Here is a 20,860-nt window from a genome sequence, read left to right on the forward strand (position 1 = left end):
ACTCTACCCTGAGAGTGGCAGGAGGCCTTTGCCGTGCGACTACAGAAGAGTGTGCAGGGAGGTGGCTCAGCACGTCTCCTCCAGGAGCATGGTGACCAGGGCCCATACTCAATGTCGCAAAAAGTTCAACGACCTCACTCGGGTCGTCAGGGTGAGTGGCTTTTTTTCCAATACCTCTCCATCCTTCCATCTCAACCTCACTCTATGACTAGAGGGTCTTAAAACACCAATGCCCAACACTCATCCAACACCTATGGCCCGCTCATGAAACATACACGCACATTCCACACTTTACATACATTAAGGGCTATTCAACTATGGGAGGCACATCAGGCATGACCATGGCTACATAAATTAGGTGCTATTCAACTATGGGAGGCACATCAGGCAAGACCATGGCTGTATATTTATTCAGACGCCATCCTTTTTCTTGCAGGCCAAGCTATCTCATAATAGGAGACAGCGGCAACGGACAGGTGGAGGGCGGCCTCAGCTGCAACCCCTCAGCGATCTTGAGGCGCACGTCCACAGGATTGTGGCAAGCCAGGTGATCGGTCCCATCGCCCCTGGAGAGGCCGACCCCATTCTGGACAGCAATGGTAAGGTCATCACCTTTTTCTCCTCTCTCATTCCACTTGGCCCTCACAACACCAGCCTTTGACACTTTCAATCCAACTTACTAAATCGCTGCACTCCTTCCTCCCTTACTGCCCCCCTGTCCTCACGCTAAAGCCACTCTTGTACCTTCCTGCTTTCAGATGGAGATTCACCAGCTGAGGAGACGGGCCTTCAAGTTGCCAGTGGGAGTGAAGCTGCAGGCGAGGAGGAAGAGGAAGCCGGAGCATCAGCGCCACCCTCTCCCGAGGAAGCCCATGCCCACACTGGGAACACGTCTTCCCTGGAGGGGAGCAGGGGGGAAGGGTCTGATGAGGGTGAAGCTCCAGGACCCAGCGGGCTGCAGCAACGCGATAGGGATAGGGAAGCTCAGGGGCCTTCCCCCCGGAGGGAGAGTAGGCCAGCGAGTCCTGCTGCACTGGACGCAGAGGAGGAGCGGCTCATTGCTGAAATGAACACCCAGGCGGTGGACATGCACACTCAGCTCATGGGTGCAATGGGAAGGATGCACTGATGAGGGGTGTGGAGCACTTCGCTGTAGCACAGGCGGATGCCACACGAAAGCTTAGTGCTGCAATTCAGTCACTGGCTGCCATGACCCCACCTCAGACTGCTCTCATGCAGACGCAGATTGAGGCCACGCAAGCACTGACTGCTGCCATTGTCGCTGGTTCGGACACATTTCCCCGGGGCTCTCACCGCGCCGCAGCAGGCCAGCAATCTGTGCTCCAGCAGATTGCTCCGGATGCTGATGTGCTGCCCCGTGGGAGTGCCAGTGTGTCGGTCGAGCAGGGAGTTGCTGTCCTCTCTCAAGATGACAGCATTCCTGCTGCCACCGCTGTCACTTCCCCATTGCACTTGCCACCACCTGCAGCCCAGACTGCTGCCGCCCATGCAGAGTTGGTGCAGTCTGCAGCCGGGCCCTCCAGGCCCAGAGCTGGTCGAGGCCGTCCTTCAAGGGCATCTGCAGTCTCAGGTTGTGACAATCAGCAGCCTTCCACCAGCCTTGCTGCAGCCACTGGGGCCCCATTATGGAGGAGCAGTAGGGTGGGAAGGGGGGAAGTGCGCATGGGAAGGAGATCACCCTCAAAGGGCAAAAAGTAGGAGGTGTGACGAAATGTTGGTCAATTTTTTATTAAAGGCCAAGGTTCGTGTTCAAACTTTTGTTTAGTGGTTTGGACATTATCTCCAGGTTGTGAGAACCAGTTATGATAATTAATGATTTTTTGTGTTTGTTTCTATTAGTTTGTCATGAAGAAATGACACACACACAGTTTGTAAAATAAATACGTTTTTGTATTCAAAATGTACATGTTTGGTCTTTGGAATCATTGCTGCCTTGGCCGGCTTAGGGGTCGCGGTTTGGTTTCATTCATGTTGTTCTCCATGGCAGAAGCCATTTCCTCAGTAGGGGCCTGGAAGCGGCTTGCTATCAGCCGTTGACGGACGGCCCTTGCAGTTTCAACATTGTGGGCCTCCCTCCCGCCTTGGTGCTGCTGATGATCATCCTCCTCCTCCTCCTCCGGTGGTGCTCCAAGGCCTGGTGGCATTGTCTGGGTCCTGAGGATTGCCAAGTTATGCAGCATGCAGCACACAACTATGAAGAGGGAGACTCACTCAGGCGAGTAATGCAGGGCTCCTCCTGAGTGGTCCAGACAGCGGAACCGTTGCTTGAGCATGCCGATCATCTGCTCAACCATGTTCCTGGTGGCGAGATGGCTCTCGTTGTACCGCAGCTCAGCAGGGGTGTTGGGGTTACAGAGTGGTGTCATCAGCCAGGTGCACAGTGGATAACCCTTGCCCCCGAGGAGCCAACCACTTGGCTGATGCGGTGCCTGGAAAACTCTGGCACAGCAGTCTGGCGCAGGATGAAAGCATCGTGGCTGCTGCCAGGATAGCGGGCATTGACAGTGAGTATCAGCTGTCTGTGGTCACAGACCAACTGAACGTTTAAGGAGTGGAACCCCTTGCGGTTGCGGAAATCCTCTGCATTCAATGCCACATGCGTGCAATCAATGGCGCCCTGCACCATCGGGAAGCCCGCTATCCTCGCAAAGCCCAACGCGCGTTCATGCTGTTTGGCCCGGGTCATCGGGAAAGAGATGTACTGGCATCTCCTTTTACAGAGGGCATTTGTGACCTGACGGATGCAGCAATGGACCGCAAACTGGGAGAGATTCGCTATGTCCCCAGTAGCTGCTTGAAAGGAGCTGGTGGCATAAAAGTTCAGAGCCACTGTGACCTTCGCTGCCACCGACACAGACGTCCTGGTCCTCAGTAGAGGCTGCAGATCTGGCTGCAGCAGGTGGCAGAGCTCAGTGGCTACCTCTCTTGCTGAAGCGCAGCCTGTGCAAACACTGCTCCTCAGACAAATTAATGTAGGAGAATTGTTGGCGAAATACCCTGGGAGGGTAAGGTCTCCTGTACAGACGCCTGTTGGCCCTCCTCCGTCTGGCCATGATTGCCACTCTCTCTCTGCGTCTCTGTTGCCTCCGATTCTGCAGGCGCAGGACGACGCCCCGAATCAGTGCAGCCCCCGTAGTCTCTTGGTAATCAAAGTAATGAAGGTCAAATCCAAAAGTACCTGCAAAGTGATGCTCAGTAGCCAAAACTACTTCACACAGCGTTGACTCTATGCAGAAGTCTCTTCTCTCTCTCAGAATCTCTCTCTCTGTCAGAATGAGTGGTGCAAAAATGTCTACCACAGAAAAAGCCAGGAAGAGGCCGCCTTTAAATAGCGCCCACACCGACTGGGAAACATTCCAGTCTACCTGTCGTTGCTTGCGCCAGGTGGAAATGAGGGGGGTGCCACTGAATATCCGGTCCGGGGCGCCACATGGGCGTTGCGCGCTCGACTGACGTCAAGATCTGCGGGCGCAGGAGATTGGGGCGGTATTGTTTAGCGCTGCCACAAAATGTCTGGTCAATTTTGCGAGCGGCGCAGACATTGCCGTGCCCGGGCGCTAGTTGCTTTGCGCCCCATTAGCGCCCTCTTAAGGCGCTAACGGGAGGCGCAAACCAACCGAATTTTTCCCCCATAGGACTTAAAAACGTTACCTTGTGTTGTAGAGGACTCTAGCTTGTAACAATGGCCCAGAATATCCTTTGCACATCAATGGTGTTGGGTTCATTTTCCAGTGCCAGAGTCCCAGGAAATTACTGCATTACCCTCGTCAATATTATGTCAATACTCTCGCCAAAACCGTGAAGAGTCAATTATCATAGCAGTCTCGCTCCTCCTGGCTCCACATTAAGGTAAGTTAACAAGAAAATGCTTAACCTTTCTATTGATGGCCTCCAGCGGTTCCTTTAGGCCGCTGGTTAGGCCACGGAAGGAACTGAAAAAACGGAGGATCATGCTTTTCTCGGTTCCTGACCAATTTCGGAGAGGAGTTCTTAAACAGGTGTTGGGCCCGTCAATAGCACCTGAAAGGAGCCTAACACCTGGTAAAGGATGCGAAGCGTGTCCGTGGCTTAAAGAATTTTCTGCCAGTGATCATGTTCAGCATTATGAAAGGATTTGAAATTCATAATTCCATGATTGGATCCTGCCAATATTGATCTACTTAATTAGGTCATTGGTAAAGATGGGGTAAGCCATTGGCTACGCCACTTCTGAAATCCCTGATTCACCATTATGCATGCTGTGACGTATTCAAATGACTTTTCCAGGAAAATTTGGAGTAAGTTCACAGTGACAAGATCGGGGCATGAAACGGCGCAATTGATGGCATAAGTCACTGTTCTAGGAAATTCTGGGGCATTATAATCTTTATCGCCCCCAGATCAGCATTCTAGGTAGCAATGTTTGTCCTGTGCTCTGTAGCTCTGCTGTGTAATCTTCCACTGAATTCTAGTTCAGAAATAAATTAGAAAAACATCTGATCTGAATTGGATCAACTTTCAATGCATTCCCTCAAATCCCAGTCCTATTGTAGCCACGTGAAGTGTCTAAACTTCCTTAGGCCATTGTTTCTTGCTGTCATTATCCCATACAGATACGTTCAGTGTAAAAAAAAAATCACCAGCAGATGCCATAGACTTGTCAATCGTTTTTGAGGAATTTGTGCTACGGCACATTTTAATGTTCCTATCACAAGATTTTAACTTAAAAAATTGCCAAAGAAAATTGACTGAACCTGCCTAAACCCTAATCTTTTTCATTTTTGTGTGTGTCAGTTGGTGTTGTGTTCATTGAAACATTATAAGGTGTTATGTATTAGGCACAATTTCAGAGCTTCACAAAATCATAGAATGATACAGTACAGAAGGAGGCTATTCAGCCCATCGTGTTTGAGCCGGCTCTTTGGTAGAGCTATCCAGTTAGTCCCACTCCCTTGCTCCTCTGGCCCTGACCCTCTTTGGAGCCCTTACCCAACCCCCCACCCAAACCTCTTCCGGGCCCTGATTTTCATGCCAGCCCCCCGCCCCCAACCCCCCCAATCTTCTTGCTGCTCCTGCCCCATATCTTCTCCCGACCCCTTCATCTTCACCCGGCCTCCGACAACCCCCCCGCCCCCCCCGATCTTCTCTCGGCCCCTGACCCCCCGATCTTCTCTCGGCACCCGACCCCCCGATCTTCTCCCGCCCCGACCCCCCGATCTTCTCCTGGCCCCCGACCCCCCGATCTTCTCCCGACCCCCCGATCTTCTCCTGGCCCCCGACCCCCCGATCTTCTCCCGACCCGACCCCCCGATCTTCTCCTGGACCCCGACCCCCCGATCTTCTCCTGGCCCCCGACCCCCCGATCTTCTCCCGACCCGACCCCCCTATTTTCACCTGGCCCCCGATCTTCTCCCGGCCCGACCCCCCGATCTTCTCTCGGCCCCCCCCCCCCTCGATCTTCTCTCGGCCCCCGACCCCCCGATCTTCTCCCGGCCCCCGACCCCCCCGATCTTCTCCCGGCCCCCGACCCCCCGATCTTCTCCCGGTCCCCGACCCCCCCGATCTTCTCTCGGCCCCCGACCCCCCCCTGATCTTCTCCCGGCCCCCAACCCCCCGATCTTCTCCCGGCCCCCGACCCCCCCGATCTTCTCCCTGCCCCCGACCCCCCGATCTTCTCCCGGCCCCCGACCCCCCGATCTTCTCCCGGCCCCCGACCCCCCGATCTTCTCCCGGCCCCCGACCCCCCGATCTTCTCCTGGCCCCCAACCCCCCGATCTTCTCCCGACCCCCCGATCTTCTCCCGAACCCCCGATCTTCTCCCGGCCCCCGACCCCCCGATCTTCTCCCGGCCCCCGATGCCCCGATCTTCTCCCGGCCCCCGATCTTCCCCCGACCCCCCGATCTTCTCCCGGCCCCCGACCCCCCGATCTTCTCCTGGCCCCCCGATCTTCTCCCGACCCCCCGATCTTCTCCCGGCCCCCCGATCTTCTCCCGACCCCCCGATCTTCTCCCGGCCCCCGACCCCCCCGATCTTCTCCCGGCCCCCGACCCCCCGATCTTCTCCCGGCCCCCGACCCCCCGATCTTCTCCCGGCCCCCGACCCCCCGATCTTCTCCCTGCCCCCGACCCCCCGATCTTCTCCCGGCCCCCGACCCCCCCGATCTTCTCTCGGCCCCCGACCCCCCGATCTTCTCTCGGCCCCCGACCCCCCGATCTTCTCCCTGCCCCCGACCCCCCGATCTTCTCTCGGCCCCCGACCCCCCCGATCTTCTCTCGGCCCCCGACCCCCCGATCTTCTCTCGGCCCCCGACCCCCCCGATCTTCTCTCGGCCCCCGACCCCCCGATCTTCTCCCGGTCCCCGACCCCCCGATCTTCTCTCGGCCCCCGACCCCCCGATCTTCTCCCTGCCCCCGACCCCCCGATCTTCTCCCGGCCCCCGACCCCCCCCGATCTTCTCTCGGCCCCCGACCCCCCGATCTTCTCCCGGCCCCCGACCCCCCCGATCTTCTCCCGGCCCCCGACCCCCCGATCTTCTCCCGGCCCCCGACCCCCCGATCTTCTCCCGGCCCCCGACCCCCCCGATCTTCTCCCGGCCCCCGACCCCCCGATCTTCTCCCAGCCCCCGACCCCCCGATCTTCTCCCTGCCCCCGACCCCCCGATCTTCTCCCGGCCCCCGACCCCCCGATCTTCTCCCGGTCCCCGACCCCCCCGATCTTCTCCCGGCCCCAGACCCCCCGATCTTCTCCCGGCCCCCGACCCCCCGATCTTCTCTCGGCCCCCGACCCCCCGATCTTCTCCCGGCCCCCGACCCCCCGATCTTCTCCCGGCCCCCGACCCCCCCGATCTTCTCCCAGCCCCTGACCCCCCGATCTTCTCCCGGCCCCCGACCCTCCGATCTTCTCCCGGCCCCCGACCCCCCCGATCTTCTCCCGGCCCCCGACCCTCCGATCTTCTCCCGACCCCCGATCTTCTCTCGGCCCCCGACCCCCCGATCTTCTCTCGGCCCCCGACCCCCCGATCTTCTCTCGGCCCCCGACCCCCCGATCTTCTCTCGGCCCCCGACCCCCGATCTTCTCTCGGCCCCCGACCCCCCGATCTTCTCCCGGCCCCCGACCCCCCCGATCTTCTCCCGGCCCCCGACCCCCCCGATCTTCTCCCGGCCCCCGACCCCCCCGATCTTCTCCCTGCCCCCGACCCCCCGATCTTCTCCCTGCCGCCGACCCCCCGATCTTCTCTCGGCCCCCGACCCTCCGATCTTCTCCCGGCCCCCGACCCCCCGATCTTCTCTCGGCCCCCGACCCCCCGATCTTCTCTCGGCCCCCGACCCTCCGATCTTCTCCCGGCCCCCGACCCCCCGATCTTCTCTCGGCCCCCGACCCCCCGATCTTCTCTCGGCCCCCGACCCCCCGATCTTCTCTCGGCCCCCGACCCTCCGATCTTCTCCCGGCCCCCGACCCCCCGATCTTCTCTCGGTCCCCGACCCTCCGATCTTCTCTCGGCCCCCGACCCCCCGATCTTCTCTCGGCCCCCGACCCCCCCGATCTTCTCCCGGCCCCCGCCCCCCCGATCTTCTCCCGGCCCCCGCCCCCCCGATCTTCTCCCGGCCCCCGACCCCCCCGATCTTCTCTCGGCCCCCGACCCCCCGATCTTCTCCCGGCCCCCGACCCCCCCGATCTTCTCCCGGACCCCGACCCCCCGATCTTCTCCCGGCCCCCGACCCCCCGATCTTCTCTCGGCCCCCGACCCCCCCGATCTTCTCCCGGCCCCCGACCCCCCGATCTTCTCCCGGCCCCCCGATCTTCTCCCGGCCCCCGACCCCCGATCTTCTCCCGGCCCCCGACCCCCCGATCTTCTCCCGGCCCCCCGATCTTCTCCCGGCCCCCGACCCCCCGATCTTCTCCCGGCCCCCGACCCCCTGATCTTCTCCCGGCCCCCGACCCCCCGATCTTCTCCCGGCCCCCGACCCCCGATCTTCTCCCAACCCCCCGATCTTCTCTCGGCCCCCGACCCCCCCCCCAATCTTCTCCTGGCCCCCAACCCCCGATCTTCTCCCGGCCCCCGACCCCCCCGATCTTCTCTCGGCCCCCGGCCCCCCGATCTTCTCCCGGCCCCCGACCCCCCGATCTTCTCCCTGCCCCCGACCCCCCGATCTTCTCCCGGCCCCCGACCCCCCCGATCTTCTCTCGGCCCCCGGCCCCCCGATCTTCTCCCGGCCCCCGACCCCCGATCTTCTCCCAACCCCCCGATCTTCTCTCGGCCCCCGACCCCCCCCGATCTTCTCCCTGCCCCCGACCCCCCCGATCTTATCCCGGTCCCCGACCCCCCGATCTTCTCCCTGCCCCCGACCCCCCCGATCTTATCCCTGCCCCCGATCTTCTCCCGACCCCCAATCTTCTCTCGGCCCCTGACCCCCCCCCCCCGATCTTCTCCTGGCCCCCAACCCCCGATCTTCTCTCGGCCCCTGACCCCCTGATCTTCTCCTGGCCCCCGACCCCCCGATCTTCTCCCGACCCCCCAATCTTCTCTCGGCCCCCAACCCCCGATCTTCTCTCGGCCCCCAACCCCCCGATCTTCTCCTGGCCCCCAACCCCCGATCTTCTCCCGACCCCCCCAATCTTCTCTCGGCCCCCGACCCCCCCGATCTTCTCTCGGCCCCCAACTCCTCTATCTTCTCCTGGCCCGATACCAACCTCTCGAGCTTCTCCCAGCCACCGACCCCCACGCAATCCCTCCCTCCCTCCTTTGTGTGGCCTAGTGCCACAGGCCTACCCACCCAGAGCCAGCCAGCCTCTCGATCTGGCTGGCTGCGGGTGGTAAACAGAGGCTTCCCATTCAAATCAGGCCCTGCCGTTAAAGTCAACCGCCTCAGAGCCCCCCGCCTCCAACCTGCTTTCCCCATTAAAATTCAACCCGTTGTCTCTAATAGTTTCCACACTACCGACGTTCAGTTGACTGGCCTATAGTTGCCGGGGTTATCCCTCTCTTTTTTAAACGGGTGTAAGATTTGCAATCCTCCAGTCCTCTGGCGCCACCCCCATATCCAAGGAGGATTGGAAGATTGTGGCCAGAATCTCTGCAATTTTCACCCTTCTCTCAGTATCCTAGGATGCATCCCATTCGCACTGGGTGATGTTTCTACTTTGCGGACTGCTAACCTTTTAAGTACCCCTTCTTTACCTATTTTTATCCTATCCAATACTGCTACTGCCTCCTCCTTTACTGCTGCAATGGCAACATCCTCTTCTGTAGTGAAGACAGATGGAAAGTACTCATATTTAGTACGTCGGCCTCCAAAGGAATGTCTCCTTTTTGGTCCCTAATTGGCCCCACCCTTCCATTGATTACCCCTTTACTATTTATGTGTTTATAAAAGACTTTTGGATTCCCTTTTATGTTAGCCGGTAATCTATTCTCATATTCTCTCTTTGCCCCACTTATTGATCTCCCCTGTACTTTCTATATGTTGCTTGATTCTCTATTGTATTATGAACCATCAGTCTACTCTCAGTCATCAGCAAAGTGATGGAAGGTATCGTCGACAATGCTATCAAGCTGCACTTACTCACCAATAACCTGCTCACTGATGCCTAGTTTGGGTTCTGCCAGGACCACTCGGCTCCTGACCTCATTACAGCCTTGGTCCAAACAAGGACAAATGAGCTGAATTCCAGAGGTGAGGTAAGAGTGACTGCCCTTGACATCAAGGCAGCATTTGACTGAGTGTGGCATCAATAAGCCCTAGTAAAACTGAAGTCAATGGGAATCACGGGGAAAACTCTCCACTGGCTGGAGTCATACCTAGCACAAAGGAAGATAGTTGTGGTGGTTGAAGGTCAATCATCACAGCCCCAGGACATCGCTGCAGGAGTTATTCAGGACAGAGTCCTAGGCCCAACCATCTTCAGCTGCTTCATCAATGACCTTCCCTCCAACATAAGGTCAGAAATGGGGATGTTCGCTGATGATTGCAGTGTGTTCAGCGCCATTCACAACTCCTCAGATAATGAAGAAGTCCATGCCCGCATGCAACAAGATTGGACGACATTCAGGCTTGGGCTGATAAGTGGCAGGTAACATTCGCGCCATAGAAGTGCAAGGCAATGACTAACTCTAACAAGCGAGAGTCTAACCACCGCCCCTTGACATTCAATGGCATGACCATCGCTGAATCCCCCACCATCAACATCCTGGGAGTCACCATTGACCAGAATCTTAACTGAACCAACCACATAAATACTGTGACAACAAGAGCAGGTCAGAGGCTAGGTATTCTGTGGCGAGTGTCTCGCCTCCTGACTCCCCAAAGCCTTTCCACCATCTACAAGGCACAAGTCAGGAATGTGATGGAATACTCTCCACTTGCCTGGATGAGTGCAGCTCTAACAACACTCAAGAAGCTCAACACCATCCAGGACAAAGCAGCCCGCTTGATTGGCACCCCATCCACCACCTTAAACATTCACTCCCTCCACCACTGGCGTACCGTGGCTGCAGTGTGTATCATCTACAAGATGCACTGCAGCAACTTACCAAGGCTTCTTCGGCAGCACCTCCGAAACCTGCGACCTCTACCACCTAGAAGGACAAGGGCAGCAGGCGCATGGGAACACCACCATCTCCAAGTTCCCTCCAAGTCACACACCATCCTGACTTAGAAGTATATCGCCAATCCTTCATCATCGCTGGGTCAAAATCCTGGAACTCCATACCTAACAGCACTGTGGAAGGACCTTTACCACACGGACTGCAGCTGTTCAAGAAGGTGGCTCACCACTACCTTCTCGAGGGCAATTAGGGATGGGCAATAAATGCTGGCCTTGTCAGTGACGCCCACATCCCATAAACGAATTAAAAAAAACTTACAATTATCATAAGCCTCTTTTTTCTGTCTCATTTTAACTTCTATATCTTTAGTCATCCAGGGAGTACTAGCCCTTCCTTTTCCCCTCACAGGGATGTGTTTGCTCTGTACCTGAACCATCTCCTCTTTGAAGGCCTTCCATTGATCAATTACTGACTTGCCTACCAATTTTTGATTCCATTCCACCTGGGCCAGATCCCTTTTCAACTCACTGAAATGAGCCCTCCTCCAGTTAAGTATTTTTCCGCTTGTCCTATTCTAAACCTGATGATATTGGGAGCACTGTTCCTAAAATGCTCTCCCACTGTTCCTAAAATGCTCTCCCACTGAAACATGCTCCATTTGCCCCACTTCATTTCCCAGAACTAGATCCAGCCTCGTTGGGCTCGAAACCCATTGATCAAGAAAATTCTCTTGTACACATTTCAGGAATTCCTCCCCCTCTTTGCGCTTTACAATACTACTATCCCAGTCTACATTAAGATAATTAAAGTCTTCCATTATCACTATGTAGTTCTTGCATCTTTCTGTAATTTACCTGCAAATTTGCTCCTCTATTTCCTTCCCACTATTTGATGGCCTATAGTATATCGTATAGTTTGAGCTTATAATTTTTTTTGAATGGCAAGTCCATTTGGAAATTGCATATGGCAAAAGCTGCTCCTCATAATTTAATAATGCCCTGCCCATAGGAAGCAAGTGATGGTCTTTCTTTAATAGTGAAAAAACACAGTATTACAGGCTAAATTTCTCGACATTAGAACAGCATATACTTTTTAGGCTAATATACTTTTTCTATGTTTAGAAAATAGGGTAGCAAGCCTTATAAAGAGTACAGCATATTGGTAAATAATAGTCGTGTTCACTAAAAACAACACGGGTTTGTTGCTAATCAGGGCAAAATGTTTGTCGGTGTAATATTCAATTTGCAGGTTTCTCAGCAAAGCTTTTCATTGCTGTGTAAATATTAAAAACCATTACATCACAAATTCAGAGCATTTTTTCATGAGAATCATATTTTCCAACTGAGTTTTTAGAGATGTCTACAGCATTTATAATAACTTCAGAGAATTACTGTAATACATTGTTTATTTTTGCTTGTATGTCGTGACATCTCTGTATATATACTGACAGTTCAGAAATAGAGGACTCTTTCACACCCAAAATATTCAGTTTTTATCTTTATCTTTACACATATGAAAATTGTCACATTTTCAAGTATACCTTCTAGCTTGTTGAAATAATGTGCTTACTGTTTACTACTGTAAATCTAACTGCGCAATAACAGGTTTGCATTCAAAGATAGGGGAGAGTGATGAGGTTAGCCATTCAAGAGATTTAATAAAGTAAAATAACCTCTGGTTTTCTAAGAAAATAATTTATCAATGAAACCTTATAATCACCTAACAGCAGTAGGAGCCTCTTTTTTGATTTGAATTATTTAATTAAATACTGTAATTTTTAATTCTCCTTTTTGACTTGTTCTTCACGTCTAAGTTATACAGTCAGATGGCCAGATTTTCATTAAATTGTTAGTAAATTGATGTTTCCTTGAAATAGCTATTATGCAAGTTATTGGAGTTAGCAAAGCTTAATCTGTGCCATAATGTTGTTTTATTGTTTTGAATCCTTTTAGACCAAACTCCAACTCCAACTCGTTTCCTTAAGAATTGTGAAGAGGTAGGGTTATTTAATGAGCTGGCAAGTCCGTTTGAAAATGAATTTAAGAAGGCTTCAGAAGATGACATCAAAAAGGTGAATAATATTTTGTCTCCAGGATTTTTTAATGTTGAAACATGATTTCACAGCTACAATTGATACGATTCAACTGAATTTTCAGAAGATGTCTTGTTATAATGTTTGCACAGTTGATCATGTAGCACAAGTCAGTGCTTGCTTGGAGAATGTATCTTGGAGAACATGTTTTGTGACCTCTTTATAGTGTTGTAGATTATGCTGAAGCAACAATCTCAATTTAAATCTGAATGTGTTTATTGCATGTCCTTGAAGTTGCATACAATGTATTTGCCATTGATGAAGATACTAAAATACATGTGAGCGTCACAATTTTTGAAATGGAAGGATAAAACCCTCGGGCGGACGGGTGGTGTTAAATGTTATGCAAAATGCTCTAATTGGAAAAATATTAAGGAATCTGTGCAATTCATTTGTATCTTTACTAAACGTAACTGAACTAAAGCACTTTCATTTCATGTATATAGGTTCACCAATTATAACACTTTAATGCACAACATTTTCTACTGTTATTCATGTCTTCAATGCTCAGTCAGCTGAATATTTTAAATTCATTCCCTAATTTCACCCAAGGGGACCAATGCATTTTAGAAATCATGGCCTAGAAATTGGATCGTGCAAAATTTGGGCATGATCCTGGTACAGCGCATGCTGCACGCACCTGCCGGCTGCAGGACCACAGCAAATTGGTCCACCTTCCTCATTAGGATAGGGGTACGGTAGCATAGTGGTTATGTTACTGGACTAGTAATCAGAGGCCTGGACTAATGATCTGGAGACGTGAGTTCAAATCCCACCATGGCAGCTTGGGAATTTAACTTCAGTTAATTAAATAAATCTGGAGTAAAAAGCTAGTACAGGAAACTTTTTTTATCCGGCACCGACGGGACCGGCGTGGTGCCGGTTTATCAAAAAGTCCAGATTACAGAGAGGTATAGTAAAAGGTACGAGAGCCCCATACACAGCCACAGATCCAGGCGTCCCTGTTGCATAGCAACAGGTGCAGGAACCCCGGTTACATGGCCACAGATCCAGGAACGGCCACTAATATGAAGTAAAACTTACCTGAATCTACTCCTGAATTTTGCCGGTTAACAGAGATTTCCGGTTATTTAGGTGCCGGTAAATCGAGAGTTTCCTGTATCAGTAATGGCGACCATGAAATTACCGGAATGTCATAAAAACCCATCTGGTTCACGAATGTTAAATCTGCCGTCCTTACTTGGCCTATCTGTGACTCTAGACCCACAGCAATGTGGTTGACTCTTAACAGCTCAATGAGTAGCAAGCCACTCAGTTGTCACTACCACCTTCTTGAGGGCAATTAGGGATGGGCAATAAATCTGGCCACATCCTGTGAATAAATTTTAAATAAGTACCAGTGAGCTGCAGGCATCACTGCCCCAGATGCAGCTTGCTGGTTGAGGGCTTTAGGAGAATCTGGGTGGGGTGGGGGAGCAAATCGCAGTCCAATTTGGCAAAGGGGCCTAAAACCAATCTGCAATGAGCCAGTCTACTGAGCAGCCCTGGTGCCCGCCATGTTGGACCCTTGTACATACGTTTTCCGCTTGTAAATCGGGTGCCATGCCATCGAATTTCTGGGCATGTCAGTACTAATTTGTAAAGGCTTCCTTTATTCATGTTTTTCAACAGTAATGTGTTGTATTGCTACAATTAACTGGACTCATCTACAAGTTGGTCATCTTTACATTATGCTAAGAAATTCTTCCCGAAGAATAATAATTCAAGTAGAATGTTTTCTGGCATGCTAGTTGACATAATAAAACTCACTACGCACTTGGTTTGAGCATAAAGCAAGGCTTTAATCAACTTGTTTCAGAACATAGAGGTCTAGTTGTACTTCACTAGTTCCTTGTCTTACAAAATGTCCCTGGCAGGCTGGGGCCGACGCCCGAGTATTTATACTCCTCGGACGACACCACCAGCTGGCCGTCCAGCGTTATTTCACGAGTAGTTTCTTGATGAATAATGAGATTTATAACACTAGTTATATATTTATAAAAGTGAAGTTTGTGTAATTCATTAAAATAAAGTGTTTGAAAACAAAAATCAATATTAATTTCACTGAAGTCTGTAATTTGTTCTGATTTCATAGATGCCTTTAGACATGTCGCCACTTGCATTACCAGCAGTTAGGACTAAAGTGGAGGAAATGCCTACTGTGGAAACAACTCATCAGAATAGCCCCCTGCATCACCCAGAGTCGACCACCAGTGATGAAAAGGTACTAAGCCAAATTATCAAATTTCTTAAGTTGCAGTTTGAAACTTTATGAAGAAAGTGATGGTTAAATTATAGCGAGGAAACTGAAGGGAATATGAGACATGTTTCTCATTGTATAAGGCTAAGAATAGTCGAAGGAGTAAATAAAACAAATTTATTAGGGCTGAGTAAAAATATGTTATAAATGATTTTGCAACTAAATTGCTGTAAGAATTTATATTTGTAAGAATGAAACACATAAACTTCTCAAAGACCACATACAACACATTGACACTGTCCTTCACAGCAACTTAATTTCCAGATGTGTCTTTGGAAATTAGAATGTTTCATTAGAAAAACTCACATGAAAGAAGTCCTTAGGGATAAAATCATGTACTTCAAGATGTTGCTGACATTAGTAGTTATGGAACAAACCACATGTTCACCACATGGAAATGTGCCTCAGGAAGGATTTGTCAGATGAAATAACTTTGACAGAAACCAGGTTCAGAGGAAGTTGTCATTTAGATTAGTTTGGTTAATACTGTCTGTATTTATATTAAATCTGATTTCCAGTTAGATATTATAGCATCTAGCATCATAGTAGGAGGAGCATTTTAGTCACAACCAGAACAGTGAACATGTTGAAGACCCTTGAGGCTGTCACGCAGACTCAGGTGAATTTTGCCCATTCTTAGCAGGGCCATTAGCTGAAGAACCAAGCAGAAGATAGTCAATATTTTCAGGGCGAGGGAAGAAAAATAACCCAAAGTTGTTTTGAATCAGAGCTCCTTACAGCTGATCAGAGTGCATGGATGACGACCATTGAGAGTCTGTGTCCCAGACTATCTTGTACTCCTAACTGTAGAAGGATGTGTGATAGAAAGCGACTCAGAAGATGAGGAATAGAATCAGTCACCCTCCAGTTGCATGAGTTCTGGTCCAGATGAAAGTTCTATTTTCCTGTAAAAGTCAGTATTCTCAGGATTCAAAATTAAAACAGCTGGGCCAGTAACTGCAAGATCACTAAAGTGCATGAGAAATGATTGGCTAGTACAACATTATAGAAAGTGAAACTTTGTTTATGTTTTGTATCAGGTTTGAGCATGTTTTGTATTTTTTAAGATTATATTCAAGATTTTTTCTTTCAGGAAACAAGCTATAATGAAATGTTCTTTCTGCCATGTATTTTCAACGCTTTTTTTAACCAACTTGTTGGTCTTTTCTGCAGAAGCATCTCTTACAGACAGTTAATAGCCCAGAAATTCTATTCGCAGGCCTCCCACGGGCAGAGGGCTGCGATTTGGAAAAATCTGTGCTTGGACCGGGAGGCACAGAGTTCTGTTGCTGGGCCTCTCCAAACTGCCGGTGTGCAGGGCCCACGTATCCCAGAGGCGCAGGTGGTTCACAGTGTCCCTGGGATCACATGGGCCATGGGGAGCCAATCAGAGGAGGGAATCTCCATTCATACATTTGACAGGAAGACCTGTCAAATATATGAATAGAGAGCACCCCCAAAACAGTAAAACTTCAGATAATTTTTTTTTTTAAATCACATTTTTAAAATGACTTGAAATTACATAAATTAACTATTTAAAACAAAAATTTTAATTTTTGAAAAAAATAATTAAAGTTTTTAACGGGGCTAAAAATAAACTAGCCTTTAAAGTATTTTTAAATGATAAATCAGTGGAAACATTTTTTTTTTTTTACTTTTTTCAACTCTTATTCTGGTAAAAGCAGGCCTTGTGCCTGCTTTTACCAGGCGCATGAATTGTAAGGGTTTTCTGCGGGCGGAGGGTCTCAAAAAAACGGAACTCTCCACCCGCAGAGGCCCTTCTCCTGGGCAGCCGGAGGATCTGTCGAGAGCTTTCTTTCCAGATCGGAAATGTCGGTTTCCAGCACATGCGCAGTGCATGCCTAAAACCGGCATTTCCAATGTCCCTACGGGTGAGTACACAGCGCGTACTCACCCGCAGGGATTGGAATTTCTGCCCAATGGTGTTTAAAAAGGTTGACTTTTATGCAATACTATATATTTGTAACTCAGTAACAACATAGTTTTTTTTAATGAATATTTTATTTTACCTTTTTGATCTGTGCCACATAAGTGCCAGGCAATGACCATCCCCAACAAGCTAGAGTCTGACCACCGCCCCATGACATTCAATGGCATTACCATCGCCGAATCCCCCACCATCAACATCCTGGGTGTCACCATTGACCAGAAACTTAACTGGACCAGCCACATAAATACTGTGGCTACAAGGGCAGGTCAGAGGTTGGGTATTCTGTGGCGAGTGACTCGCCTGACTCTCCAAAGCCTTTCCACCATCTACAAGGCACAAGTCAAGAGTGTGATGGAATACTCTCCACTTGCCTGGATGAGTACAGCTCCAACAACACTCAAGAAGCTCGACACCATACAAGACAAAGCAGCCCGCTTAATTGGCACCACCTTAAACATTCCCTCCCTCTACCACCGGTGCACTGTGGCTGCAGTGTGTACCATCTACAAGATGCGCTGCAGCAACTCGCCGAGGCTTCTTTGGCAGCACCTCCCAAACCCATGACCTCTTCCACCTAGAAGGACAAGGGCAGCAGGCGCATGGGAACACCACCACTTCCAAGTTCCCCTCCAAGTCACACACCACCCTGACTTGGAAGTATATCACCGTTCCTTCATCGTCGCTGGGTCAGAATCCTGGACTCCCTTCCTAACAGCACTGTGGGAGTACCTTCACCACACGGACTGCAGCAGTTCAGGAAGGTGGCTCACCACCACCTTCTCGAGGGCAATTACGGATGGGCAATAAATGCTGGCTTTGCCAGCGACACCCACATCCCATGAATTAATTTTAAAAAAACATGCAAAACATACTCCACATCCTGGCCAAAAGGATGTACAGTAGTTGACCTACACCCAGCCATTTGCCAATCCCAATCTATAACCAGCCACTTAGTCTGAGAAAGCAGGAAGGGGGTGTGATTTTTCACTTCTATCATATTGTGTCTGATCTCAATTTGATACCTCACTGCAGCAGTACATAGAGATCGGGCATTTGGTTTTTTGAGAATTGAAGGCATGAACCTATGTTCTACTATATTAGTGCACAATATTAATGTGTCCAGAGCTTAATGCAGCTGGAGGGTGACTGATTTTACTTCACATTTTCTGAGTTGCTACCCATCACGCACTGTCCCTCTGAAACAGTGCCGTTTTTAATTTCCAGCTGGTCTAGTGGGTCAGTAGAAATATCAACCAAAAGATAGGAAGGCATACAATTTTCCTATAAGAAAAATGCACCTTTTTATTGTGGTATAAAATGTTTCTCCTTTGTAAGAAAGTTGTCATATAAAATTTAAGTGCCAAAATTCACTGTTAAATTTTAATCTATTGAGGTGTTTATTGAAATTAAATGATCAAGCTCCGCAGCAAATAAAAAAGATATATAGGACTGAGATTTATTACAACATAAATCCTTGGAAACATTTAGCAATCATCAGTTAAAATGAAAATTACTGAATATAACTAGTCTTTTTTATATTTTTATTAGGTGCCCAAGAAAGTACATTCAAATTTTGTGAAGCTGTCATACATATAGGAGTACATTCGCATATATTTTATGAAGCCATTGCACAATTAAGGGTACATAGATATATTTTATAATGCCTTTGTATATTTAAGTGTACAGTATATATAGTCACATACACCATGAGTGTGTACATTGCAATGCATAGTTTCTGAAGTCATGATGCCTGCAGGAGGAATATATTACCACATCCAGGCTTCTTAGAATGAGTGTGCATGCATGCAATTCGAAGTCTGAGGCAGCTTATTTGGCATTGGGTTCTGGGGGCCAGATACATTGGCTCCCAGGGCCATAATACCTCAAATTTAAAGTTTTTGTCCATGTGTTTCAATCACTCCAAGGCCTCACCCCTCCCTATCTCTGTAACTTCTTCCAGCCCAATGAACTTTGTCCCCCACAACACCCAAACCCTCCGTTTTGCTGACTATGTCCTCTTGTGCATCGCCCTCCCCCATCACCTCATGAGTGGCAGCCCTTTTTCAGCTATTTTGACTCCACATTCTGAAATTTCTTCTTATATTCTTCCAACTCTAAACCTCTCTTTCTTCCTACATTACAACAGTGACTACACTTCAAAAAATACTTCATTGGCTGTAAAGCACTTTGGAATGTCCGAAGGTCATGAAAGGCACTATATAAATGCAGGTCTTTTCTTTTTCTTAAAAACTCTCCTTAAAACCCACCTCTTTGTCGAAGCTTTTGGTTAATTGTCCTTATCTTTCCTTCTTCGGCTCGGTGTCTGTTTTTCCTTGCACCTCTGTAAAGCGGCATGGAATACTTTTCTGTATTAAAGGTGCTCTATAAGTGCGCATAGTTGTTGTTAGGCTTGAGAACAATGGGGGTTATGTACTGGTGGTTTTGTTGTTTGGGGTTGGTGCAGTTCATGGTCAGTGGGTTGGTTGCTGTGCTGTCAGGGTAGTTTGTGTTGAGTGAGTCTCCAAAAATGGACTCCAGAATGCCTGGTATTTCCAGGTGGAGGCCAAGCATCATTCATTCTCATTGGCAGACGCCTCACATATGTTTCAGCCACATGTTAATTGTGGGTGGGGCTGCACTCTGCCTCAAGAGAAGGAGAATGCATCTTCTTGCAGCTAGCAGTAAGGGATGTGCTAATCTGCTCGTTGTGATGAGAGCTCTTCTTTTCCAGTGGGCAGCACTAAACTGGGTTCCCTGGGATCGTGAGACCAGCCATGTTCCTAGTAATCTCTCCACTGCTGTCCAGAATGGCTGATGAAGGGACATGACCAAAATATATGGATGATGATGTTGCCCTTCTGGGTGCAGCTTCTCCAGCAGTCGCCTGGTATGGAGCTTTTAAATTTGTTGAGTTTGTGCAGGATGCATTATGTATGCTTTTAAATTGGCCTTGGTGCATTTTGCTGCAGTGGTGGTGACCCCATACCCCTCGTCATTACTCCTCCTTTAATGGTCGGCCTACAGTCCTGTTGCAGACTTCCTTCAGGCTTTCTATTCTGTCCATGGTCATGAAGGTAAGAATGATATACAAGATGATGATGTATCCAAAAGAGGCTGTTAGAGAGTGGAGAAAGATTTCCATGGCAGTAGGCCCACACTGAAGTCTGCAAGTATTGTAGGGTTCTAGATGTAGATAGTATTTGTCATGTTGGGTCAGGTGAAATTTATCAACTGGCTGGGGCAAGTGCATAATCTGACCCTCGTATGGGAGCTGGCTTAAGCTGGTGATCCTTTTCTTGTGTCAAGTTCTGCATCCAGCTGAGGTGAATCCTCCAGGGAGCTCCCCATTGTGCTGCATTGGGAAGAGGGTTGGTAGACTGTTGGGACCTTTAAGTCCGCCCAGACTGAGAGAGTTATCATGACAGCAGGGTGCTTTTAGCCCTCTATTGGTCTCTTCTAAGGTTGTATGAATGTAGGCTGTGCAGAGGAGGATGGGAGTGTGTTCCTGGCGTCTTTTCCCAGCCGCAGATTTTGTCAGGAGTACTAGGAACAAGGCCACATTCACTTGGATTTCAGCTGCCCTGTAATAGTATTTGAAAATTGAGAGCAGAGTCTCCCTCTTGTTTTTGAGCTGGGGGCATTTAAGGCATATTGACAAACTTTTGCCTCCCTCCCCAGAGGAACTTGAAGATGTGACTGTATGTATCGCGTAATAAATGGGCTGGTACCTCCACATGCAGCATTCGAAATAGGTAGAGAAGGCAGGAGATAACATTCACCTTTACTATGCTCATCCAATGTTCCCTCTAAGCGCGGACGCACAGTAATGGGAAAGGTCCCGTGCAGGCCGTTCACCGGCTTCTCTATTGTAAATACTGCGCATACGCGGAAACTTAAAGGGACCATGCACTAAAAGAATCAGGCCCCGCAGAACAAAGTGCAGCTTACAGGGAACATTGTGCTCATCCTAATCCTTTATTTTTGTAACTTAAAAAGCTCCTCTCCCATGA

General features: G+C 49.9%; 1 protein-coding gene across 1 annotated transcript in view; it reads left to right on the forward strand.

Annotated features, from left to right (window-relative positions):
• Window positions 1-20,860, forward strand: part of atf2 (activating transcription factor 2) — a 134,517-nt gene that overhangs the window by 22,641 nt on the left and 91,016 nt on the right. The window contains exons 3-4 of the mRNA XM_085986139.1: window positions 12,500-12,618; window positions 14,735-14,863. Of these exons, the coding sequence (XP_085842265.1) occupies window positions 12,500-12,618; window positions 14,735-14,863 (248 nt within the window). The remainder of the gene's footprint in view (window positions 1-12,499; window positions 12,619-14,734; window positions 14,864-20,860) is intronic.

Source organism: Somniosus microcephalus, chromosome 4, assembly GCF_052327205.1.
Source record: "Somniosus microcephalus isolate GS21.2 chromosome 4, FLI_Smic_1.0, whole genome shotgun sequence".
Lineage (NCBI taxonomy): Eukaryota > Metazoa > Chordata > Chondrichthyes > Squaliformes > Somniosidae > Somniosus > Somniosus microcephalus.